The sequence below is a fragment of the Pongo abelii genome, chromosome 9, assembly GCF_028885655.2.
Source record: "Pongo abelii isolate AG06213 chromosome 9, NHGRI_mPonAbe1-v2.0_pri, whole genome shotgun sequence".
NCBI lineage: Eukaryota > Metazoa > Chordata > Mammalia > Primates > Hominidae > Pongo > Pongo abelii.
In genome coordinates this window covers 34,550,888-34,578,534 of record NC_071994.2, presented here as the reverse complement: position 1 = coordinate 34,578,534, position 27,647 = coordinate 34,550,888, and the positions used below count along the sequence as shown (strand labels likewise).

At 36.1% G+C, this 27,647-nt stretch overlaps 1 protein-coding gene across 1 annotated transcript in view; it reads right to left on the bottom strand.

Moving 5' to 3' along the window:
* The window catches only part of CCDC73 (coiled-coil domain containing 73), a 186,272-nt gene that overhangs the window by 60,326 nt on the left and 98,299 nt on the right, over positions 1–27,647 (bottom strand). Inside the window, exons 7-9 of the mRNA XM_054524520.2 lie at positions 19,862–19,900; positions 12,186–12,321; positions 11,865–11,944 (exon numbers count right to left, since the gene is read on the bottom strand). Coding sequence (XP_054380495.1) covers positions 11,865–11,944; positions 12,186–12,321; positions 19,862–19,900 — 255 coding nt within the window. The remainder of the gene's footprint in view (positions 1–11,864; positions 11,945–12,185; positions 12,322–19,861; positions 19,901–27,647) is intronic.

The following is a 27,647-nucleotide window of genomic DNA, read 5'->3' as shown; positions in this document are numbered from 1 at the left end:
GGAACTTCCAACACTATGTTGAATAGGAGTGGTGAGAGAGGGCATCCCTGTCTTGTGCCAGTTTTCAAAGGGAAGGCTTCCAGTTTTTGCCCATTCAGTATAATATTGGCTGTGGGTTTGTCATAAATAGCTCTTATTATTTTGAGATATGTCCCATCAATACCTAATTTCTTGAGAGTTTTTAGCATGAAGGGCTGTTGAATTTTGTCAAAGGCCTTTTCTGCATCTATTGAGATAATCATGTGGTTTATGTCATTGGTTCTGTTTATATGCTGGATTACATTTATTGATTTGCATATGTTGAACCAACCTTGCATCCCAGGGATGAAGCCCACTTGATCATGTTGGATAAGCTTTTTGATGTGCTGCTGGATTCGGTTTGCCAGTATTTTATTGAGGATTTTTGCATCAATGTTCATCAGGGATATTGGTCTAAAATTCTCTTTTTTTGTTGTGTCTCTGCCAGGCTTTGGTATCAGGATGATGCTGGCCTCATAAAATGAGTTAGGGAGGATTCCCTCTTTTTCTATTGATTGGAATAGTTTCAGAAGGAATGGTACCAGCTCTTCCTTGTACCTCTGGTAGAATTCGGCTGTGAATCCGTCTGGTCCCAGACTTTTTTTGGTTGATAGGCTATTAATTACTACCTCAATTTCAGAGCCTGTTATTGGTCTATTCAGGGATTCAACTTCCTCGTTTAGTCTTGGGAGGGTATATGTGTCCAGGAATGTATCCATTTCTTCTAGATTTTCTAGTTTATTTGCATAGAGGTGTTTATAGTATTCTCTGATGGTAGTTTGTATTTCTGTGGGATCAGTGGTGATATCCCCTTTATCATTTTTTATTGTGTCTATTTGATTCTTCTCTCTTTTCTTCTTTATTAGTCTTGTTAGTGGTCTATCAATTTTGTTGATCTTTTCAAAAAATCAGCTCCTGGATTCAATGATTTTTTGAAGGGTTTTTTGTGTCCCTATCTATTTCATTTCTGCTCCGATCTTAGTTATTTCTTGCCTTCTGCTAGCTTTTGAATGTGTTTGCTCTTGCTTGTGATGTTAGGGTGTCAATTTTAGATCTTTCCTGCTTTCTCTTGTGGGCATTTAGTGCTATAAATTTCCCTCTACACACTGCTTTAAATGTGTGCCAGAGATTCTGGTATGTTGTGTCTTTGTTCTCGTTGGTTTCAAAGAACATCTTTATTTCTGCCTTCATTTCGCTATGGACCCAGTAGTCATTCAGGAGCAGGTTGTTCAGTTTCCATGTAGTTGAGCAGTTTTGAGTGAGTTTCTTAATCCTGAGTTCTAGTTTGATTGCACTGTGGTCTGAGAGACAGTTTGTTATAATTTCTGTTCTTCTACATTTGCTGAGGAGTGCTTTACTTCCAACTATGTGGTCAATTTTGGAATAAGTGTGATGTGGTGCTGAGAAAAATGTATATTCTGTTGATTTGGGGTGGAGAGTTCTGTAGATGTCTATTAGGTCTGCTTGGTGCAGAGCTGAGTTCAATTCCTGGATATCCTTTTTAACTTTCTGTTTCGTTGAGCTGTCTAATGTTGACAGTGGGGTGTTAGAGTCTCCCATTATTATTGTGTGGGAGTCTAAGTCTCTTTGTAGGTCTCTAAAGACTTGCTTTATGAATCTGGGTGCTCCTGTATTGGGTGCATATATATTTAGGATAGTTAGCCCTTCTTGTTGAATTGATCCCTTTACCACTATGTAATGGCCTTCTTTGTCCCTTTTGATCTTTGTTGGTTTAAAGTCTGTTTTATCAGAGACTAGGATTGCAACCCCTGCCTTTTTTTGTTTTCCATTTGCTTGGTAGATCTTCCTCCATCCCTTTATTTTGAGCCTATGTGTGTCTCTGCACGTGAGATGGGTCTCCTGAATACTGCACACTGATGGGTCTTGACTCTTTATCCAATTTGCTAGTCTGTGTCTTTTAATTGGAGCATTTAGCCCATTTACATTTAAGGTTAATATTGTTATGTGTCAGTTTGATTCTGTCATTATCATGTTAGATGGTTATTTTGCTTGTTAGTTGATGCAGTTTCTTCCTAGCACTGATGGTCTTTACAATTTGGCATGTTTTTGCAGTGGCTGGTACTGGTTGTTCCTTTCCATGTTTAGCGCTTCCTTCAGGAGCTATTGTAGGGCAGGCCTGGTAGTGACAAAATCTCTCAGCATTTGCTTGTCTATAAAGGATTTTATTTCTCCTTCACTTATGAAGCTTAGTTTGGCTGGATATGAAACTCTGGGTTGAAAATTATTTTCTTTAAGAATGTTGAATATTGGCCCACACTCTCTTCTGGCTTGTAGAGTTTCTGCTGAGAGATCAGCTCTTAGTCTGATGGGCTTCCCTTTGTGGGTAACCTGACGTTTCTCTCTGGATGCCCTTAACATTTTTTCTTTCATTTCAACTTTGGTGAATCTGACAATTATGTGTCTTGGAGTTGCTCTTCTCAGAGAGTATCTTTGTGGCATTCTCTGTATTTCCTGAATTTGAATGTTGGCCTGCCTTGCTAGGTTGGGGAAGTTCTCCTGGATAATATCCTGCTGAGTGGTTTTCAACTTGGTTCCATTCTCCCTGTCACTTTCAGGTACACCAATCAGACATAGATTTGGTCTTTTCACATAGTCCCATATTTCTTGGAGGCTTTGTTCATTTCTTTTTACTCTTTTTTCTCTAAACTTCTCTTCTCGCTTCATTTTATTCATTTGATCTTCAATCACTGATACCCTTTCTTCCAGTTAATTGAATCGGCTACTGAAGCTTGTGCATTCGTCATGTAGTTCTCGTGCCATGGTTTTCAGCTCCATCAGGTCATTTAAGGACTTCTCCTAACTGATTATTCTAGTTAGCTATTCATCTCATCTTTTTTCAAGGTTTTTAGCTTCTTTGCGATGGGTTCGACCTTCCTCCTTTAGCTCGGAGAAGTTTGATCATCTGAAGCCTTCTGCTCTCAACCCATCAAAGTCATTCTCCATCCAGCTTTGTTCCACTGCTGGCAAGGAGCTGCGTTCCTTTGGAGGGGGAGAGGTGCTCTGATTTTTAGAATTTTCAGCTTTTCTGCTCTGTTTTTCCCCATCTTTGTGCTTTTATCTACCTTTGGTCTTTGATGATGGTGACGTACAGATGGGGTTTTCGTGTAGATGTCCTTTCTGTTTGTTAGTTTTCCTTCTAACAGTCAGGACCCTCAGCTGCAGGTCTGTTGGAGTTTCCTGGAGGTCCACTCCAGACCCTGTTTGCCTGGGTATCACCAGCGGAGGCTGCAGAACCGCGAATATCACTGAACAACAAATGCTGCCTGATTGTTCCTCTGGAAGCTTCGTCTCGGAGGGGCACACGGTCGGCCGTGTGAGGTGTCAGTCTGCCCCTACTGGGGGGTGCCTCCCAGTTAGGCTACTCGGGGTCAGGGACCCGCTTGAGGAGGCAGTCTGTCCATTCTCAGATCTCAAACTCCGTGCTGGGAGAACCACTACTCTCTTCGAAGCTGTCAGACAGGGATATTTAAGTCTGCAGAGGTTTCTGCTGCCTTTTGTTTGGCTATGCCCTGCCCCTAGAGGTGGAGTCTACAGAGGCAGGCAGGCCTCCTTTAGCTGCAGTGGGCTCCACCCAGTTCGAGCTTCCTGGCTGCTTTGTTTACCTACTCAAGCCTCAGCAATGGCGGGTGCCCCTCCCCCAGCCTTGCTGCTGCCTTGCAGTTCGATCTCAGACTGCTGTGCTAGCAGTGAGCAAGGCTCCGTGGGTGTGGGACCCTCCGAGCCAGGTGCAGGATATAATCTCCTGGTGTGCCATTTGCTAGGACCATTGGAAAAGCGCAGTATTAGGGTGGGAGTGACCCAATTTTCCAGGTGCCAGATGTCACAGCTCCCTTGGCTAGGAAAAGGAATTCCCTGACCCCTTGCGCTTCCCGGGTGAGGCGATGCCTCACCCTGCTTCGGCTCACGCTTGGTGGGCTGCATCCACTGCCCTGCACCCACTGTCCAACAAGCCCCAGTGAGATGAACCCGGTACCTCAGTTGGAAATGCAGAAATCACCTGTCTTCTGCATCGCTCACACTGGGAGCTGTAGACTGGAGCTGTTCCTATTCAGCCATCTCGGAACCGCCCCCACAACAATGTCCCCTTTTTATAAATATATTATTCCTAATGGAGAATACAGGAGAGAAAAAACTTATGTGAATGAATTGCTTGTGCTGCTATTATTATCAGTGGAATGGTTAAGATCGCAGGTTCTACAGACAAAATTTGTCTGTGTTCCAATCTTGGCTCTCTTTTCCTTGTTGTATAACTTTAGGCAACTTACTTAGTAACTTCATTTTGCTTTAAGTTCCTCATCTATAAAATGGAGATAATAAATAAAAAGTCCCTGGCATGTAATAATCCATGCAACCAGTATTTGAGCATCTACCATGTGCAAGGCATTGTTACCTATTACTTCTACTAAGCCGAATTCAAGGGATTCTGTAATTGCTACAGCTGCATTGTGATGTAGAATTATTTTCCCTACTTGTAAAATAAAGTACTCTCAAGTATTAATAAATGGCATGAATATTTAAGTATTCCTTTATGTATTTAAATAATTAAGATTAATTATCTCATAGCTGGTAACAATAAAGGTTTTCCTATAGACCATAAGCTCCTCAAGAAAATGTACCATGTTTCATACTTAAATATCCTGTAGTACTTTTAATAGATTCAAAGATCTAAGAGAAACTAAAAATTATAATAAATGTAAGTAGAAAAGGGTAATGAACATGATATAAAGAAAAACGTGATTTACCTTTGTCTAATATAAAAGTTGATAAAATCAAAGGTTTGATTTACTCAGGATAAAAGTAAATGGCAAAAAAAAAACTACTTGATGAGAGCAGTCATATCACTCAAGCATACTATTGTTAATGACACAAAGGTTCATGGTCAATTAGCAAGGTTGCTTAGAAAGTGGTACATGTAAGTATAGTGAGAGTTCAATCACTGATTGAACTAGCTACTTTACTCCATTCAAGGTAACAACCACAGCCCTTTACATCACCATGTTACACATAGATGTTCCTGATTTAAGTGTGAACAGACAAGTGCGGTTTTATTACCAATACTGCCAAAATAAAGGTTAGTAGACGGTGAGTGGTAAACATTATGTTAAATATGTTAACAGCATATTTTATGGCTAGAGAAAAACCTTTACTGTTGTAACCAGCAGCCCTAAACTGTGAGTTTAAAATAAGTAAATTTTGAATAAGTTCAGATGCAAGTACACAGTAGAAAACAAGTATAATAAATAATTATTCAAGTCCATAGGCCAGATGGTCTTTGACTTAACTTATTGAACAAAATAACTTATTGAATTCATAATTTCCACTGTGGAAAAATATTCAAAAACATGAAATAATTTTAAAAACTATGGATACTGAAGGATATAAAAATAAATCTAGTTGTTTCAGTAATTAACGTCTTAAAAAATTATGAAATTAATTTAAAGGTAAAATACCTGCTACAAAACCCTAAAGATTTCATCCAAATTCATATTTATAGGGTATTTGACTGATATTTGTATTGTTTTGTAGTACAGAGTTTAACATCAGAATAACAAAAGGAAATCTTTTATGCTCAACTGATTTTTTTAATTTTTAATTTTTACGGGTACATAGGTGTATATATTTATGGGGTATATGAAATGTTCTGATATAGGTATGCAGTGTGTAATAGTCACATCATAGAAAATGGGGTACCCATCCCCTGAAGGATTTATCATTTGTGTTATAAAAAAACCAATTACACTCTTTTAGTTATTTTTAAATATACAATTAAGTTATTATTGACAATAATCACCCTGTTGTGCTATCAAATACTCTGTCTTATTCATTCTTTCTAATTTCTTTGTACCCATTAACCACACCCATCTCCCCCCCACCCCGCCCCTCACTACGTTTCCCAGCCTCTGGTAACCATCATTCTACTCTCTATCTCCATGAGTTCAATTATTTTGATTTTTAGATCCCACAAATAAATGAGAACTGTAATGTTTATCTTTCCGTGCCTGGCTTATTTCACTTAACATAATGACCTCTAGTTCTATCCATGTTTTTGCAAATGACAGTATCTTATTCTTCTTCTTGGCTGAATAGTACTCCATTGTGTATGGGTACCACATTTTCTTTATCCATTCATCTGTTGATGGACACTTGGGTTGCTTTCGAATCTCGGCTATTGTGAACAGTGCTGCAACAAACATGGGAGTGCAGATATCTCTTCAATATACTGATTTCTTTTCCTTTGGGTATATACCCAGCAGTGGGATTGTCAATTGAGTCTACTTTTTAAAAAAGATACTAATCATACTGGCTTTAAAGTAATGTATACCTTTCTTTACACAATAGGGTTTCTAACAGCTTGCTTTAAAGGTGCTTTCTTATGCACTAAGATAAGTTTCAAAGGAAAACCAGCAATCATTCCTTGAAATTTTGATTTTCCTGTATTTTTTCCTAAAGCAATATACACCTGGATGAAATAGATATCCACATGACTTAGAAAGTAAATTACTGGATAGCGGCCAGGCACGGTGGCTTACACCTGTAATCCCAGCATTTGGGGAGGCAGAGGCAGGCAGATTACAAGGTCAGGAGATCAAGACAATCCTGGTTAACACGGTGAAACCCCGTCTCTACTAAAAACACAAAAAATTAGCCAGGCGTGGTGGCGGGCGCCTGTAGTCCCAGCTACTCAAGAGGCTGAGGCAGGAGAATGGTGTGAACCTGGTGGGGCGGAGCTTGCAGTGAGCCGAGATTGCACCACTGCACTCCAGCCTGGGCAACAGAGCGAGGCTCTGTCTCAAAAAAAAAAAAAAATTATTGATAGCTTGTTTTACACTAGTGATCTGTTCTAGGTTCACTCCTAAAACGCAATGTCCTATTGATAAAAGGTATATAGGTAAAACTTATATTTGGATAAAATGGCTTTTAATTCTGTACATAAAGATTGGTTTTCTAAAAGTTTTTTCCTCCTCAAGGTTACAAAATGTGACAAATGTCTATGTTTTTCTACATTTTTAAACAGCTGAAAATGTGGAGCTGTTATAATCAGCTAAGTCTTGTAGGAGATACTCTAAAATGCATCAATTCCTATTACAATTATTGCTATGAAACAATAGGGAGGCGGGAAGGAGAAGGGTATAGAAAATCAGTATATGACTGACAAAAGTAAAAACTAGTAATTTCTTACATCTTTATTTTTCTTTTATATATTAATTACTTAATCTCAAGAGCATAATAAATTAAAATCAGAGACCTCAGGAAAAGATCTTCCACTGAAAAATATGCTTTCGATTTTATAGACTTTATAAGCCTTTAAATATCCTGAACTTTTAGTACACTGTCTGTTTTCTAACCATTTTATTCAAAGCTATTAGTGCAGCAAATAAACAGCAATGCTTTGATCTCATTAAATTACAACTTATAGTTCCTGGAGTCATAAATATTGCGCTCTTTTCTCCTTCACCCCTCCCTTTCTGGTATGGGGTAGTCTGTTTAATATCACTATCTCCTTGAGTGCTCTGACATTTACTCAGACAAATAGCAGAGGTTATGAATGCTGCTCATAGATAGTATCAGGAATTCTTCATGATTGCCATAATGGTGAACTCAGCATTCAGAATGGTAATATCTAGTTTTTATCTAACCACTAAGTTTGGTCTGTTTAACTTTGCTCCAAAAAAAAAAAAAAGGAATTCCATCTTATCACAAACCAATAACAACTGTTCTGGACAAAATCATAGAACAGTATAATAAAAATTGAAATTATCTTTGGGAGAATTAGTGATTAGAAGTTTTAAATAACTGATATAACCAATGTTACAAAATTTGATTCTCTTCTGAAAGTTAAAAAAAAAAAAAAAAAACAAGCTTTTCCCAAAGTTAAAAATCAAAGCTACATAAGATACATAAAATTTAAAATTAGTGTACTTAGAATGTCTACAATATTAAAAACTGGATCTGAATATGTATTTTAAAATTCTCCCCCTTTCAGTTACTTGAACTTTGAAGTCGCAAAGGTAATTAAATTTTCTCACTTTACCCTTCTATAACAGTCTGTCTTCCAAGAACAACTTTGCAGCATGAACACTGACACTAATATTTCTAGAGTGACAGAGACCACTACTGCATGACATGTTAGTACATTTAGGTAGCCCTAGCCTAGGCCCCAAGACCTGAGAGAAAGAGGCTAGTGCTCTCATGAGCAACACCATTCTTCTCACGCATAGAAAGACATTCTGCACCTTCTTACATAAATCCACTAAGGGTATCTCTCCATGAATCTACATGAGCCTCATCTCCATCTATAGGTCAGAGTCTTAAATTGTGCATTAGAAATATAATAGCCAGGCCGGGCATGGTGACTCACACCTGTAATCCCAGAACTTTGGGCGGGCAGATCACTTGAGGTCAGGAGTTTGAGACCAGCCTGGCCAACATGGTGAAACCCCGTCTCTACTAAAAATACAAAAATTAGCTAGGCATGGTGGTGCACGCCTGTAGTCCCAGCTACTTGGGAGGCTGAGGCAGGAGAACGGCTTGAACCCAGGAGGCGGAGCTTGCAATGAGCCGAGATTGCACCATTGCATTCCAGCCTGGGCAACAGAGCGAGACTCCGTCTAAAGAAAAAAGAAATATAATAGTCTATTATGTTACAATGAAACATCTGTTTTCATTTAATGCAAAAAATTGGTACAGAATTTATGAGGCATATTTTCATAAGAATGCATAAACTAACTGTATAAAGGCTTATTAATATTTTAATCACCAAATTAATATGAATGTTATTTAATTACTAAAGTCATTGTTAAAAATATTAAAACATAAATGAACCAAAGAGACATCAAGGAAAATGTGTTTATTCACACCCACTGATTTAATAGTTATTTATATTTGTATTTGAAATTTATACTGATAGAAATGAGTGGTCCTTTTAATAATTCTTACTTGGGATTCCAAACAGATTTTTTAAATTATAGCTTTTTCTCTTTATATTAAAAAGAGCCACCTCTAATTTTCGAGGATGTATCTAAAAAGAAATGTTTTCTACATATATATTAATTGTACTCTTAAGTAGTTTGCTAAATAGACATAAGACTTCTAAGGGCCAGAAACATGATTATCACCACCCATCCTAATGTTCTGTACTGAAATACACCTATGCTTTTACTTTCTGATCCCTCAGGTATAAGAGTGAAGTCCAAGGAATATATAACCAATTTATTGGCAGTTGTAACAATGAAGATATACATATCACAGTCAATAGTATTATAATATTAATGGTCTTCAAACTCTGGCTTAGCATTTAGAAGGTACTGCTATCCAAAATATACAAAGAACTCTTAAAACTCAACAATAAGAAAACAAACAACCCAATTAAAAAATGGGCCCAATGCCTGAACAGACACTTTAACAAAAAATATACACAGATGACAAGTAGGTATATGAAAATATGTTCAACATCATATGTCATTAGGGAATTGCAAATCAAAACAAGATACCACTACACACCAATCAGAATGACCAACATCCAAAACACTGACAACACCAAATGCTAGTGAGGATGTGATAGTGAGGGAGTTTGTGCATGTGTGAGGACAGGAAGTATACAGGAACTCTGTACTTTCTACTCAGTTTTGCTGTGAACCTAAAACTGCTCTAAAAATAGTTTATTAATTAAAATATATTAAATTGTATTAAAATAGTGAAAGTCTATGTATATATAAAGGTGTATATGCTTGGATTTTTGGTATTTTTTTCCTTTTAAAGATAGAATCCTTTAGCGTCAAGATGACAACATTGACCCAAATTAGTATTCATTTCATTCATATTCATTTATCCCTTGAGTCCAAAACATACAACTAAAAAATATAGGTGAGGTTTAGAGTGCAATCTTTGACTGTGAAACAACTTTCTCTGTACTGAATCAACTAGCCTATACAAAATTGAATTCCTAATTTTGGCCTCACTAATGTTTTACCCTAAACAAGTGTATGTCAGAATCCCAACAGAAACAGATGGCAAACATAAACTAGGATAACCTGAAGATGGGTTTATTTGCAAAGGTGCACAGAGGATATAAAGGAACCACAAGGGATGGCGCAAGTTCCACTGACTAGCAGCACTGTAGCTGTCACCACCTCTAGACCCAGAAGGTCAAGAAGAGAGGTTACTGGAACCCGAAAAGGAGAGAGTATCATGTAGATTAGGCCAATTTGAGAGAAGTACTGATCTGTTGAGGCACATGGCCAGCCTGAAGTTACCTCAGAGGGAAGGCACAGGGGGAATAAATACCCTGATTCACTCTCTTCTTCCTCCCATCTCCTGCCTAGGCTCTCCACTGGCCCAGCTCAACAGGAAGTCAGAAGATGTGGAAGCCCATTGATGCAACCCATATACATAAGCCTTCAAAAGGTAAGTATAGATCTTGAGGGGCAAACAGAAGATTTTTTTGCATACCAATATAATAAATAACTACAAATTAAGTGCATTTTAAATGGTACTCAGTAAATATTGTTTCAAAATATTTATGGAGTGCCAGTAAGCATAGGTACTTAATTCTCTCAGAGGTAGGGAGGTGGTCCTAAAATGATTCAAAGCAGTATCGAGAGAGGGATTGGAAGGGAGTGGGAAAAGGAAAACAGACATCATTCTCTATAGAAAGAACAAAGCCTTACCTACTTCTTCCTCTTGTACCAACTCTCCCTTTGTATCAGTTGGAATATTTTTAGTTGCAAATCATGGAAAACTGAATTGGCCCTAACCAACCTGGCTTAAATAATGGGAACTTATTGGTTCACATAATTTAAATGTCTAGAGGTAGGACAAGAAGCAGGGTTGGTTGATCCAGTTACTCAATAATGTCATCAAAGAACAGGTTTCTTTATGTCATACCAATCTGGCATCCACATTGTCAGGTTCCTATTTTTTGGCTTTTCTTATGGTTGTAGGCTGACTGCCAGCCATGATAGAGGTTATGTTCTTCCTGGTTTATAATCAGAAGCTAGCTAAAGTCATTTATCCATTCCTGAACCAATGCCTTTGGTCAGAAGAAAGAAATATGTTTGTGTTCTCCTGCCAATTTCGGGCTCAGTTTTAAAGCTGGAGACATCAAAACAAAAATCTAGATAAGGTTAGGAAGAAGGCAAGGGTATACTGAAGCTCAGTAAGCAACAAATAAATGTCCAATTCACAGCTTCATTCATGATGCTCCAGCCATATCAGACTTTTTTTAGTTCCTCAAATATACTAAACTCTCCTGTCTCAAGGCTTTTGCACATGCTATTCCACTTGCCTGAAACATTACTCCCTTCCCTCCTCCACCCTCTTACCCCCAATCTAATAAAGTCACCTGTGATGTCATCACATCTTTTACTTTTTCTTCAGCTCATTTATCATAGTTTCACATTATTTAGTCTGTGTAATTATTTGTCTAACTCTACCACCAGACTCTTTCATAAAAGTGGAAACATGTTTTATTTTCTTCATAGCTGTATCCTTAGTGCCACATAGCACCCAGTATATAAAAGTCACTCAGTAAATATTGAATGAATGGTGCTAATAAGGATGACATACAATGAATCCTTATAAGGTATTCATATCACCATAAAAATGCATGCTACTGGTCACAAGTCAAAGAAATAATATTTTGAATGGATTGCAACAAATGCACTAATTACCTTTACTGGAATCATAACTCAAAATTTATGCATCTGTATTGAAAACAATTTATCCTTCTACCAAAAAATTCTACCCAACTGTCCTCTAGTAATAGCCCATAAGACTATTTTAGATTATAATTTTTACTTAGTAGTGTGAAACTGTATCAATCATACCTTCTTTAAACTGCATATTTCAGCTTCTTGTTTTTTATTTAAAGCTGAAAGTCTTTTGTTTGATTGTACTGCTTCCCGTACTGCAACATGAAAGACACTTAAGAAAGCATTATATTCAATGTATATTTCAAAGAAAGTATCATTAAGATAAACAGGGAAAACAGTAACAATGCAATATATATGTTATTTAATTTAGGTAACAGTTATTAACTGCCATTTACTATTATCAGTATTATCATAGAAATTCAATGTATTCATAGTAAATAAGTCCATTCAAACATTCTCTACTGAATATGTATATTTAAATAAGATAGCACATACCATTTTGTTCTAACTTTTCATGATTCTCTTTTACCAATCCAAATTGACCTGTTATTGTGGCATAATATTTCTCAATTTCACTCAGTTGCTTATGATAGTCTTCTTTAGCCAGAAGATGTAACTGGACCTTTTGTTCCTATTTTGAAGAGTAATTTTAAATGTTATACATATAACACACACACACCCCCACACACAACAAATATGTAAAATATATTGTGGTAAACAACTGTTGTTAGTAATATAACATAAATAAATGTCATTTAAAAGTACTCTCTGAGTAAACTGTAAGGAGGAAATATTAGTTAGGAGATATTTCTAAGTCTATGTAAAACCAAAGCAAACATATTTTTCCTGTAGCAAAATAGTCACTTCAGGTTATGTTTCCCTTATTTGCAATTTCTTTTTCAAAATCTTTTTATAAAAAATGTTAATCAGCCTAACACTAAGAAAAGTAAGGAGAAAATTAAAGCAATACTTTTGGTACTTTACGAGAGATTTTTTCTTTCTCTAAATCATTTGAATAATCAGGACCTATCTAGATCACTGTTTTGATTCTTTGCCCTTTCAATTTGCTAGAATAATTTCAATGTGCATTACCAAAATTCAAGTAAATTTTCTGAGACTGATTTTAATTAATATAGTACCTTCTCACTGCATTAAGAAATGAAATGATGAGGCAGGAAGAATGCTTGAGGCCAGGAGTTTGAGACCAGCCTAGGCAACATAGCAAGACCCCATCTCTACAAAAATTAAACAAGTTAGCTGGGCATGGTGGCACATGCCTGTAGTCCTAGCTACTTGGGAGGTTGAGGTGGGAGGATTGCTTGAAGCTAGAAGTTTAAGGCTTCAGTGAGCTATGTTCAGCCACTGAACTCCAGCCCAGGTGACAAAGCAAGATCCCATCTCTAAAAGAGAAAAAGAAATGAAATGACAAGGATATCTCTCAGTGACAGGGAGGCAACATAGGATAGTAGTCTACTTAAACTGGAGACATAATTGGTAAAAATTAGACCTTACTTATATAATATTATATGGGCCTCTACTGCTTTCAGCTAAAGGAACTACTCTTCCCATACCTGCGAATATGACTTTTAACTCTTAAAAAATAAATATTATGTTAATAAAATCAATAACACTTGTTAGAAGTTTTTTATCTTCACTTGACATTAGCAGAATCATTAATTGGTTTCACAACTTTCATTCATTTTTTTTCCCAACTGCTTCACCTTCTACGATGAGCAGTTCTAAACAAAGAACAGTATAGGCCCATGAACTGGAACTCAATAATTGTTTTCTGAATGAACTGTTGTTGTCTTACAGAGTTTTAATAGTAAAAATTTGATTTTGCCTAGCCAGCATCCATTTCCCTTACCTAACAGCACCACAATTTACTTTACTGAAATACTTTTTCTTCATTACAACATGGACTAAACTTCATTACAACATGGACTAAACATTACAACAGGACTAAAATTCAGGGGTCCTATTCTTCCCTAATTAAGAGAAGGGCATGATACTCAAAATAAACCAATTGATAGCTACTTTCTTGGAATTTGAATCTTGAGCAAAAAGACTATATAAAACTAGAGAAGTTCAGTAGTGATCCTATCCAAACTGATATGAGACCTCTGTTGTGGGTCCCTACAACCTGCCTCACAAACTCTGGAATTACTCTGGGTCCCTGTTCATTCTCAAACAATTCTTTATTCTCTGGTTGATTGTGAATGCCTCCCCTAAATTTCCATTTACATAAGTTAACCAGAGCCACTTCTTATTGCTTAAAACCAAAGTACAGGCCAGGCGCAGTGGCTCACAACTGTAATTCCAGCACTTTGGGAGGACAAGGCGGGTAGATCACAAGGTCAGGAGTTCGTGACCATCCTGACCAACATGGTGAAACCCTGTCTCTACTAAAAATACAAAAATTAGCCAGGCATGGTGGTGCATGCCTGTAATCCCAGCTACTCAGGAGGCTGAGACAGGAGAATCACTTGAACCCAGGAGGCAGAGGTTGTGGTGAACCAAGATCGCGACACTGCACTCCAGCCTGGGCGAAAGAGCAAAATTCCATCTCAAAAAAAACAAAAACAAAAACAAAAACACAACCAAAGTACAGGCCGAGCACAGTGGCTCAGGCCTGTAATCCCAGCATTTTGGGAGGTGGAGGCAGGCAGATCATTTGAAGTCGGGAGTTCGAGACCAGCCTGGCCAACATAGTGAAACCCTGTCTCTACTAAAAATACAAAAATTAGCCAGACGTAGCGGCGGGCGCCTGTAATCCCAGCTACCTGGGAGGCTGAGGCAGCAGAATCGCTTGAACACTGGTTGCAAAGGTTGCAGTGAGCTAAGATCGCACCACTGCATTCCAGCCTGGGCACTAGAGTGAAACTCCATCTCAAAAAAAAAAAAGAAAAGAAAAACCAAAGTATAGGTAGTAGAGCACAGTGGTCAAAAGCTAGTCTGCCTATGTTTAAATCTTGTTTCTGCAACTTAGTGTGACCTTGGGTAAATTATCTACCCTATTTTTAGGAAAAAGTTTATAATAGTGTTTCACTCATAGGGTTGCTGTGAAGATAAAATGAATTAATATAAATAAAGCACTAAAAAACAAAGCCCATCATATAAAAATCACAATAAAATGATTGTTATTATTCCTTAACTGGTAAAAGTATCAATAGTTTTAATTAACTTTTATTTAGAATAAGCATGGCCTTTTAAAAAATATTCATGAAGGGCCGGGTCATGGTGGCTCACGCCTGTAATCCCAGCACTTTGGGAGGCCAAGGTGGACGGATCACAAGGTCAGGAGTTCGAGACCAGCCTGGCCAACATGGTGAAACCCATCTCTACTGAAAATACAAAAATTAGCCAGGCATGGTGGCATACACCTGTAATCTCGGCTACTGGGGAGGCTGAGGCAGGAGAATCGCTTAAATCCAGGAGGCAGAGGTCGCAGTGAGCCAAGATCACGCCACTGCACTCTAGCCCGGGTGACAGAGCAAGGCTCCATCACAAAAAAAAAAAAAAAATACATATATATATATACACATACACACATACACACACACACACACACACACACACACACGAACACACATTACAATTTAAGTTGTACCTAACTATATTATCTTGGCAAGTCTGATGACAGTCTTAACTTTTTCAAAGCTATTTTTTAATGATTTTAAACATGATATATTATAGGTAATAATTATGATATATCAGTTGAAAATTTCTCATGTATGTCATCAGGCTTTTCACTACTTATTTAACTGTGCAGCAGTTATAAATGCAAACAAGTTGATAAATGTACTTATTCCTGGAGAGCTTATGCCTACCTGGGTAGTTACTATTATTAGTAATGGTGAGCAATAATGAACCATATTGCTTTCTTCTAAAATACCCCTTAATTTCTGATTGAGAGAATTATATTAGCTCTCAGCAGATGTCTAGAAACCTAACACAATTTCACTGAAAACTGGGTTAATGTCATTTTTTCAATTCAAGGAAGTTTTTATTTTTTATTTGTTTTTTTGGAGATGGAGTCTCTCTCTGTCACCCAGGGTGGAGTGCTGTGGCACGATCTCGGCTCACTGCAACCTCTGCCTCCGGGTTCAAGTGATTCTCCTGCCTCAGCCTCCCGAGTAGCTGGGACTACAGGCACGATCCACCATGCCCAGATAATTTTTTGTATTTTAGTAGAGACGGGGTTTCACCGTGTTGCCCAGGCTGGCCTCGAACTCCTGAACCCAGGCAATCCACCCGCCTTGGCCTCCCAAAGTGCTAGGATTACAGGTGTGAGCCACTGTGCCCGGCCAATTCAAGGAAGTTTTAATTTTTGATTCTAATCAATATTTATGTAGCCTTCATTAGAATACTCTCTACTACATAATACATGATCCCAGAAAAGCTTTCTTAACCTTTCAGCTAAAAAGTGATGAATAAAATAGGTAGTCAATGCCTACAAAGGTTAACAATTCTGTTAACTAAAAATGTAGCAAAGATCAAAGAAGATTTCATGCATAGAGCTTTATATACATTAGAGTAATTTCTGATACACTCTTCCAACATTCTTTGAGGCAAAAATTGAATTTAATGAAAATGCAGTTTCATTGCATTTGTTTGCATGACACAATTCTGATTTTCAAACACATTAGCCTATTCAATGGCCATGATATATAACATTAAGACTTCTAAATCACATAGGCACCTACAGCTTATTAGCCCATATATGCCTATATGAATGTAGTTTACTACCCTGATTTAGTTTTGAAAATGAGATGAAGAGGTCCATTGTCCAGTTTGCCACTAATTTCATGACTATCAACAAATAGTTTAAATTCTCTGAAAAGCAACAACAAAAAGTAATTGGTAATAACACTTTAGAGATGTAAGAATATTTTAAAGAATACAAATAAATTGATTTTTACTATTATTAAAACTTTAATGTATTATAAGGCTATTTTATTGAGATGATTAAGAAATAGTTAAGTACATATTCTATCTGCATGAATCCACTCAAATTATTTTTTCTTTTACACAGTTTTACTATCAAATGCAAAGACAGTCTACAAAAAATGTCAGCATTCATTGCTTTCTAAACACATGTACACCTCATTTTAAACAAATCTAATCTATGAAAGTCAAGATTAGAGGAAAAATAGCATATCCATAATTATATGTATGTGTGTAGTCTAAAAGCTTACTTTAAAGCCTTGAAGCATTTAAAATGGGAATAATGTAAAAATATTTACACACAGCTTTTTAGAAATATATTTACTGATAAAATGCACAGCTTCACATTTCTCCCTTTTTCTATTTACTTAAGGAGACTGATTTGAAAACTTCTGGAGATAAAATTAGTTTCCCTTAAAACAATCAGTTTGTTAAGAGTAAATTTTAGAGGAAAAGATAAGAATCAAAATATAAATTTAACACATTCATTTCCAATTTTGTAACTAATCTTCTAATTTCTTCAATATGAACCCAAACTAAATCAATGGAGTTATAAAACTCAATTTTCAAAAACCTATGGCATCTTTCTTAAGATATCCTTACCTTTTCAGTTACAAATATAAGGCATAGATTACTTTAACCTAAAGTCATGTTGCTAATATATGTGTGTACACATATACATAATATTTATGATCATGAAGTTACTTCCAGATAAGTCTTCAGTTTAAAAATATTCTACTCTGAAAGAAAGTATGTGGTTATTCTTAATATATCAAAACTTTCAATATTGAAATTGCTTTAATTTCATAAAGAAAAAATCTTTCTTGTAAATCTTTTATTTAGAGGAAAATGATATACAGAAGAGAAATACAATATGACAATGGTCTGATAAGTTTACTTCCTTCATTAAGCTGTATTAGCTATTCAGTTTTACAACACAGACACCTATAAATTCAATTATTACCCAACATGGTCATCTATGTAGTAATCACTAAACACAGCAGGAAAAATTTGTATCAATGACCAAATCACAGTGGTGGTGTATGTAATGTCCTAAGATTTCTCTCTCACATGTTTTTATTGCATCCTTTTAACTGGTAATGATTGTGATTTTTTCAAAGGGGAGGTACTTTTAGGGATGGAAAAATCATTTGATTTGTGATTATGTTAATTTATCTCAGAACATATCACCACCTCTAAAAGAAAATCAGCTTACTGAATCACAGAAGACAGAAACTTACTAGTAGTTAAGGACTCACCTATCGGAGCTCATAAACTTGAAATTTTCTTAATAGTATTTTTCAAGTTATTTCTTTTAGGACCCTAACTTTATGGCTCCCCAAAGTCGTGCCTTCACACTAGTGGCTATCTTGTTTCCTGTCTTGCCCATAGAACCAAATAACATAAAAGAATAATGTACTGCTTGGAATAAAATAAGATTCACTGAATTACTGAATACTATACTGCACTTTGAATAAAGAACAAGTCATCTGAATTATATAATAATAATGTAACAGGAATAATGTAAAACAAATATATGTAAGAATGCTTAGAAAAAGGGGTACTTCTAACTTTTAAATCCAGAATATAAATGTTCTGCCAGAATGAATATAAAATATTAAATATATATCAATATATAAAACTTTTTAAATTAAAAGTGATGCAATGCTTTAAATTGTCAGAAAAAATATTATGACTGTAACTGAAATATCATTTTAGTAAGTATAAATGTTGTAATTCACAATAACAAAAAGCTTAAAAGTGACCAAAAACTAGAATAAGTATATACATGTTACCATGTTTTTTTTTTTTAAAGATTGTAAGTATCTGTTTGATGAAATTTGAAAGTGGAATAAAATAAAACACATTTTATGTTGCCTTTGATCTTTAACTTGTAGCCTTATCTCCCAGGTCAAAGGGCACATTATTCAATTTCACTATATTTTGTGTAAAACCACTGTAGCGTTGAAGATGACTTTCAGTACAAATGTCATGGTACTTAAAGCTAAACTAGAATCTAGTTTTTCAGCTTCTTAATTAAAATCATGGTTTAAAATAGTCTGACAATATTATTTTTATTCTTTCCAGTTGAATAGAAACAGAATTTTCACATCTTTTATTCAATCAAGCTTAGCAGTCTCTCTATGGCTCTTTTATTTTCTAACACACCAAACAATTTCAAGAAGCAAAATACTTTATGTTTTTCTATGTAATGTCAGAAGGGGTGATAGTTCATTTCTTACTTCTCATATATATAATATATAAGCCTTACTCAAAAATTAATTTTACAGTCTGCTCCAAAGAATGAAGACTGAATAGCATAGCTCCACCCAAAAAGCCCTTTGACAATTTAAGTGGATATAGGAAAATTTTGCTCAACCAAAAACACAGATAAAAAATTCTAGCCCTGAATAAAATAGGGCTAGAAGGGAAAAATATCAAAGTAAATATTCCCTAAAATGTTATGCTGTAAAAAGCAAAAACATTAGTTTTTAACAGACTATAAAAGAGGAATGCACAGTAAATAAATACTTATTGAACAATATAGGATCAGTGCCATATCCTAAGTGTACACTGATAAGGGATAAATATTATATCCTAAATACTACTTCATACATTTCAATTTTTTTAGGCTATAATTAATAATTACATGTTTACATAAATATCTAGAAAAGATACCATTAAAATAAGAGGTTTTAGAGTTTTGTTATTTGCTTTTACTATAAGACCCTAACAATAATTTGGGAACTGTGTAAAATTTATTTTAAATATATAGGTTGAATATCTCTAATCAGAAATGCTGGGACCAGAAGTGTTTCATATTTGGGATATTTTGGGATTTTGGAATATTTGCATTATACCTACGGGTTAAGCATCTCAAATGCAAAAATCTAAAGTCCAAAATACTCCAATGAGCATCTTCTTTGAGCATCATGTTGACACTCAAAAAGTTTCCAATTTTGAAGCATTTCAAATTTTGAGTTTTCAGATTTGGAATGCTCAACCTGTATAAGTACTATGTAATCTCGAAATAAATTTGTGAAATAATTCATTTATGCAACATATGAAATTGCAAATATCCCCTTTCATATTACTGGAGACAGTAATATCCAGTTTCAACAATTAATTTTTTCACTATAAATGTCATATTTTATTCACAAAAATACTAATCCCCCTAAGTACTAATCCAGATGGGGGAAAAATATGTTTTGTAATTTCCTTACCATTTCACTCACTTTCTTCTGTAAAGAGTATTTAGAAACCTTGAAAAATAAGGGGGGAAAATCTCATTAAAATACTTTAATTATCTACAACAAAATCCTCTGATATCAAAATTGCGTGCTATAAAATGTGGCATTTATCTTCTATGTACCATTATTGATTTATTCAACACACATTTATGGCACCTACTATATGCTAGATACTTTCCTAGACTCCTGGAATATAGCAGTGAACAAAACAAAGTCCCTGCCCTTAAGAAACTTACTTTCTAGTGGGGGTGGTGATAGACTGACAAATATAAGCAAAAGGTATGCATGTTAGAGAGTGATAACCACCAAGACAAAAATAAAGCAAGAGAGATAGAGCAGTCTAGGGGAGTTTTGTTACTTCATATTAGCTCTTCACTGAGGAAAAGTTTTTAAAAAACAAGCATAACAACTGTTTTAAACAAACAGATCATCTCACGATCCACAGATAACAGTCACTAGCACTTTGGTACTACCAGGTTTTGTTTGTTTTTAAGATAGAGTCACACTCTTTTACCCAAGCTGGATGGAGTACACTGGGATGATCACAGCTCACTGCAGCCTCAATCCCCTGGGCTCAAGCAATCCTCCTGCTACCTCAGCCTCCTAAGTAGCTGGGTACTATAGGAACATGCCACCACACCTGGCTAATTTTTAAAATTTTTTGTAGAGACAGGGTCCCACTATGTTGCCCAAGCTGGTCTTGAACTCCTGGGCTCAAGAGATCCTCTGGCCTTGCCCTCTTATAGTGCTGAGATTACAGGTGTAAGCCACCATGCCCCACTCTACCAGTTTTTTAAAAACATACACTTATACTTTAAAAAACAGCCAGCAGAAACTGACAATAAACATCTATTTTGTAACCTATTTTACTTAATATATAATAAACACCTTTCTGTGACAAATTAATGTACAATATAACTTTTTAATGGCTACACAGTATTCCATTTTTTAACTTTACCATAACTTACCTAATCACTCATGTTTATAGGTTTACTGAATTGAGTTTTTTACTATTATGAAATATTCTGAAATAAACATGCTTATATCTAGACTTTTACAGTTATTCTTTTTATTAGGATAAGTTCCAAGAAGCAGAATTTCTAAGATTTGTTAATTTTTATAGGCTTTTTTAAACTGTTACAAAAGCCAGGGCAGTGGCTCATGTCTGTAATTCCAGCACTTTAGGAGGCTGAGGCTAGTGGATTGCTTGAGTCCAGGAGTTCAAAACCAACCTGGGCAACGTGGTGAAAGTCTGAAAACAAACAAACGAAACTTAGCTGGGTATGCTGGTGTGTGCCTGTAATCCCAGCTACTCCAGAGGCTGAGGCCAGGATGATTGCTTGAGCCTGGGGGGTGGAGGTTGCAGTGAATTGAGACTGCGCCAGTACACTCCAGCCTGAGTGATAGAATGAGACTCTGTCAAAAAAAAAAAAAAAAAAATTGTGGCTGACCAAGTTAAATGCCAACCAGCCATGTATGAGTGTTCATCTTCTTAAATCCTACTTATATTTTTTATATTTTAAGCAAAAGTACAATAATTACTACACATTTCCTATGAAATAAATTTTTTAGCCTACTGCCATGAATGAGCTGATTTTATTTTATTTTAATGGATGGGTTGTATATGATTTATTTCTTCCATAAATGTTGAATGCTTATTGTAAGTAAAGCATTGATATAGACATTGGGGGTACAACACTGGACCAAAAAAAAAATCCTGCCCAGCTTAAATTCTGGGCAAGAAAATAAGCAATATAAGTTAAAATATATAGTATATTAGATATTGATAGGTGTTAAAGAAAAACAATAAATCAGGGAAGACTATTACACAGGACAGTCAGGAAACTCCTTTCTGAGATAGTAAATTCTGAGTAAAGACCTGGATAGAATTAAGAAAGAATATTTCAGCAAGTTCCCTAATGTGGAATAAGGCCTAGTGTGTTTAAAGAAGAGCAAGGAAGTCCATGTGGCTCAAAGGGAGTAAGCAAAGTGAAGAAGAGCAGAGTTCAGAGAGGGGCAAGGGAAGGCAAGGGGACCCAAATCATTGTAGACCTCATTATGTGTGATATGGATTTGGTTTTTACAACTCATGAGATGGAAAGCCACTACAGAGTTCTGAGGACAAATGTGACAAAGCCTGACTTAGCTTTTTTTTTTTTTTTTTTTGAGACGGAGTCTTGCTCTGTCACCAGGTTGGAGTGCAGTGGCGCGATCTCGGCTCACTGCAACCTCTGCCTCCCAGGTTCAAGCAATTCTCCTGCCTCAGCCTCCCGAGTAGCTGGGACTACAGGCGTGTGCCACCACGCCTGGCTAATTTTTATATTTTCAGTAGAGACAGGGTTTCACCATGTTAGCCAGGATCGTCTCGATCTCTTGACCTCGTGATCTGCCTGCCTCAGCCTCCCAAAGTGCTGGGATTAGAGGCGTGAGCCACTGCGCCAGGCCCTGACTTAGCTTTCTAAAGACTCACTCTATTACATTCACATTAGAAGGGAACAGAGGTTGTGGCAAGAAAAATCACTTAATAAGCTACTGCAATAATCCAGATAAAAGAGGATGATGAAGGAGGACTAGGGTGTTAGTAGTGGATGAAATAAGAAGTGGTTGGATGTTAGATACAGTCTGAGGGAGAGCCAAAAAACAAAACAAAAAAACAACAACAACAAAAAAAAAAAACAACCAGTAACTGGAAAAAGAGAGTTGTCATTAACAAGGATGGAAAAGATTAAATAAGCCAGTTTCCAGGAGGCAGGATTTTAGAAACTTTATTTTAAACATGTCAAGTTTGAGGTGTCTTTTAGATATCCAAGCAGAGACGGCAAATAGTTAATGTAGGATGGATTAGGGGTTAGGAGATACACATTTAGAAGTCTTCTTTATGTAGATACCATTTTAAAGACACGAGCCTGGATGAGATCAGAGTACTTTTTAAGGCATTCAGCACAAAAGCAAAGGGAAATGTTTTGAGGTCATCTAGAAAAATAAGAGGAAAAAATAAAAAGACAAAATTCAGAAGACAATATATTACTCTAATCCTGAATTTATTATCTGCTACCATTAGTCAAAGATAAAACTACATCTAGAGCAAATTTACCAATTATTTCAGGCCACTGTTCTTCACACACCTTATTACCTCTGCATTTTATTCTTTCTCAATTACAGTCCACAGCTATATTTTATCAATACCTCTAGAGCATTGCCCAACTAATAAACTCCCACATAGCTGCATTTCTGACACATAGATGAGTTTGAAAATATAATTGGATTGACATGCAGTATTTTTATAGTTGCTATATTTAATATTTTAATTATTTAAAAATTGGTTAATATCACATATAGGCATACTTCTAATATCAGAACAAAACTATACTGATGCTAATGCATTAACTATAGAAGGCAGCTTCAAAAATAAAATGCAAATGTTTTCCTATTATAGTTATCCTTCACTTTATGGAAAATTATAAGAAAAGCTGACTGAAAAGCACACTGCTTTAGAGAAAAAAATCTTATTTTCCCATTAATTTTCCATTTATTGAATTTATTTTAGTTGGGAATAAAGCCCCCCAAATAATATGTTTAAAACATCTAACCCCTTCCTCTTCTTAAACAGTTCAGCTCTGAAGTCCATTAGGTTAGGCAGAATAAGGTACGTGAGGAAGTGGTGAGAGGGTTGTGTCTAGAGCATTCCGGAACAGAATAACAGGCCTGAATGGAGAAAAGAGGATTTTCCCATGTAAGGGAGGGCAGTCTACTGTGGGGAGTCAGAAACTAAGTAAGGTGAGGAGGGTGACCCTGCAAAAGGGCAACCCAGCTGAAGGTGTCAGAATTCAAGCAGGAAAAGGAGGACATCCACATAAGGAAAGAGGGGGCAGCAGAATGGTGGACTGGTTATATAACACGGTGTTTTATGAAATAAGTCAGCGTCTTAGTGATAATGAAAGTCAGATTTCTCATTGAAAGATAAGAAAAGTATAAATACAGAAAAGAAATAAACTAAAATAATCCTTGTAGTTTGGGATTGTAATTTGCAGTAGTTCAAATTAATGGTTTTCAATATACATACATAGATTGATATAAAAATACATATAACTGTAAGTATATGTGTATATGTGTATATGTATGTAAATATATACATATATTTCCTAGCTCTGTCCACTGAGGGGGTGTGACAACAATGACACTCCAACAGTAATAATTGTAATAGCACTCAGATCTTGGTTTCTATATACCTTTTTCTATTAACAGGAACCAGGGTAACATGGAGAAATGGTTTATTCCAGGGCAAGATCAGGTAAAGTATGAGGTGATCCTGGTACATTTTATTTTTATCTGAAAGCAGAAAAATGCTAAAAGAATGATGAAGACATGTCAAAAAATACTCAGCAGCCAGCTTGAATGGGCTCCCACTGGCCAAACCAAGAATAATTTGATAAAAATAAATGATAGTCAAATATTTTAATCCATTGTACAAAACAGGAAACTATGAGTCTTTATTGATATAAATAAATATATTAAAAGTTTGGTGAGAAATGGCGTATTTACATAGTTTCAAAGTTCCCTCCACAAAATACGCTGATTACAAAGGAGAAAAGATTAACTTTACAGTGGAGAAACTTGTCAGATACTACCTTAGTCAAATTATCAGAGTGAACATCACCAATAACAAAACAAATTGAAACCATTAACTATCTGATAGGATTCAATAAGAAGAATATGGCATTACTTCTGTGATATTCCTTCCAGAGATACATAAACTGAATCTAACCATGAGGAAACATTGTACAAACAGAAACTGAGGAACGTTCTACAAAATAATGGTCTGTAATCTTCAAGAGTGTCAAAGTTATAAAAATCAACCAAAGACTAGGAAAGTCTTCCAGACTGAAAGAGATTAAAGAGCTATGACAACTAAATGCAAACATAGGATTCTAAACTAGATCCTTTTGTTATAAAAATACTTTAATGGGACAATTGGTGAAACTGAATGAGTCTTGAACATTCCAGTTATGTACCAATGTTAACTTCCTGATTTTGATTGCTGTGTTATGGTTTTACAGGAGAATGTCCCTGATTGTAAGAACGATATTCTATGGTAATGAGATGATAGAGCATCAGTTTGGGAAATTATTCTAAAATCATTCAGGAAAATAAGTTCTTTGTATTGTAGTTCCAATATCTCTAAAAGTTTATGATACTTTCAAAAGAAAAAAACTTAAGTGATTCTTAAAAACATTGTGGAATGAACTAATATGAAATGTTTGAAAAATATATAGCATCAATAAAAAAAAGTTAACATACAGCTGAAGTTCAAAAGAAAGATAAGGAAATTGTCAGACATTAAAAATAAGACAGAAAACCCATAGTCACAGTTGTAAGTATGCAAGGTGATGCTTTGGTAATCCGGAAACCCCTACATACAGATATAGGCTGTCATGGCAAAGTCAGGGTTTTAATATCCATGTAGGCACAAAGCCAAGGGATCTAGCACACTGGTATAGAGAAAGGACTCTAGAAGAACAGCTAATTCCAAGAAAGGAAGACTAGAAGAACTCAACCTACCAACACAAAAAAATGTCTTTGCCTAGATCACTGGTCCAAAACCAAAAATTATTCCATGAGAAACAGAAAAACCTAAACTTGGAGTACAAAAGGGTATAAAGTCCTAATAATAATATATACTCCCTGCATGGTATGTACATCCTAGATGATAAATTAAGGTAACAATCAGAAACTGTTCTGTGAAACCCTTGAGACTCAGAACAGAAGCAAATGCAAAAGAGCTCTGTAGGAAGAATTCCACAAGTTCATCAGAAAAATACAGCCTCCACTAAAGAGGCTCACAATTTAAAATTTATGAACCACATTAAAAAGGAAGATTTACAATGGAGCATTAGCTGGTAGCCACTGCAAACAAGAAGACTTGTACACACCAATAATTAAAAATAACAGAAGAATCTCAAAGATATTATTAAAAATATTTTAATGATTAGAGACATAAAAGATAAATAAGAAATATGAAAAAATATAAGACACTAGAAAAAGGCAGATTTTTAAAAGCACCAAATAGAACATCTATAAAAGAAAAAGGTTATTATAAATAAAAAACTTAAAACGTAAGTTATATGGCAGATAAAACATAGTTGAAGAATTAGTGAACTAAAAGATATATCTAAGAAAATTACTAACGGCTGTAATCCCAGCACTTTGGGAGGCTGAGGTGGGCAGATCACGAGGTCAGGAGATCGAGACCATCCTGGCTAGCATGGTGAAACCCTGTCTCTACTAAAAATACAAAAAATTAGCCGGGCGTGGTGGCCAGCGCCTGTGGTCCAAGCTGCTTGGGAGGCTGAGGCAGGAGAATGGCATGAACCCGGGAGGCGGAGCTTGCAGTGAGCCGAGATCGCGCCACTGCACTCCAGCCTGGATGACAGAGCAAGACTCCATCTCAAAAAGAAAAAAAAAAAAAGAAAGAAAATTACATAAGATGCTCACAGGCATAAAGAAATAGAAAGTGTATAAGGTATAGAGACATAAAGGATAAATGAGAAGATTCAAAATATATCTTAGGAGTTTGAAAGGAGAAAATATAAAGATTCGTTGGGAAAGGTAATACTTGAAGTGATAATGACTTAAATTGTTCCCAAAAATATATTAATTTTCATGTCACAAAATAAGTCTTAAATTATAAAAAAAGAAAACAGACAAATATTTTAGTAATAAAAATAATTATTGTAATTCAATTTAGAAAGCTGTAGGACTGAGAGTGATTTTTAAAAGAATTTTTTAGAGAAGATTTAGGTTCACAGCAAAATCCAGAGGAAGGTAAAGAGATATACCATATACTCCCTGCCCCATACATATATAACCCCCAATTATTAACATCCCCCACCGAGGGGTACTGATATGGTTTGGCTCTGTGTCCCCACCCAAATCTCATGTCAAATTGTAATCCCCACGTTGTTGGAGGAAGGGCCTGATGGGAGGTGACTGGATAACAGGGGCAGTTTCTAATGGTTAGCACCATCCCCCTAGTGCTGCCTCATGATGGAATTCTCATGAGATCTGGTTGTTTAAAAGTGTGTAGCACTTTCCCCCTTAGCAGTCTGTGTCTCCTGCTCTGCCATGCTAAGACATGCTTACTTCCCCGCCCGCCATGATTTTAAGTTTCCTGAGGCCTCCCAGCCAAGCTTCCTATACAGCCTGCAGAACTGTAAGTTAATTAAACCTCTTTTGTTCATAAATTATCCAGTCTTTATAGCTCTTTATAGCAATGTGAGGATGGACTAATACAGGCACATTTGTTACAATTAATGAACCTACACTGACATCATTATCACCCAAAGTTCACAGCTTACATTGGAATTCACTCTTGGTATTGTACATTCTATGGGTTTGGACAAGTATATGACATGTGTCCACCATTAGAGTATCATACAGAGTATTTTTACTGCCCTAAAAAACTTCTGTACTCTGTCTTTTTATCTCTCCCTCCTTCAAGCCCTGGCAACTACTTTTTTTTTTTCCCAAGACAAGTCTCGCTCTTGTCCCCCATGCTGGAGTGCAATGGTGTGATCTCGGCTCACTGCAACCTCCACCTCTCAGCTTCAAGCGATTCTCCTGCCTCAGCCTCCCAAGTAGTTGGGGCTACAGGCACCTGCCACCACATCCCATCAAATTTTTGTATTTTTAGTACAGGTAGGGTTTCACCACATTGGCCAGGCTGGTCTCGAACTCCTGACCTCTGGTGATCTGCCTGCCT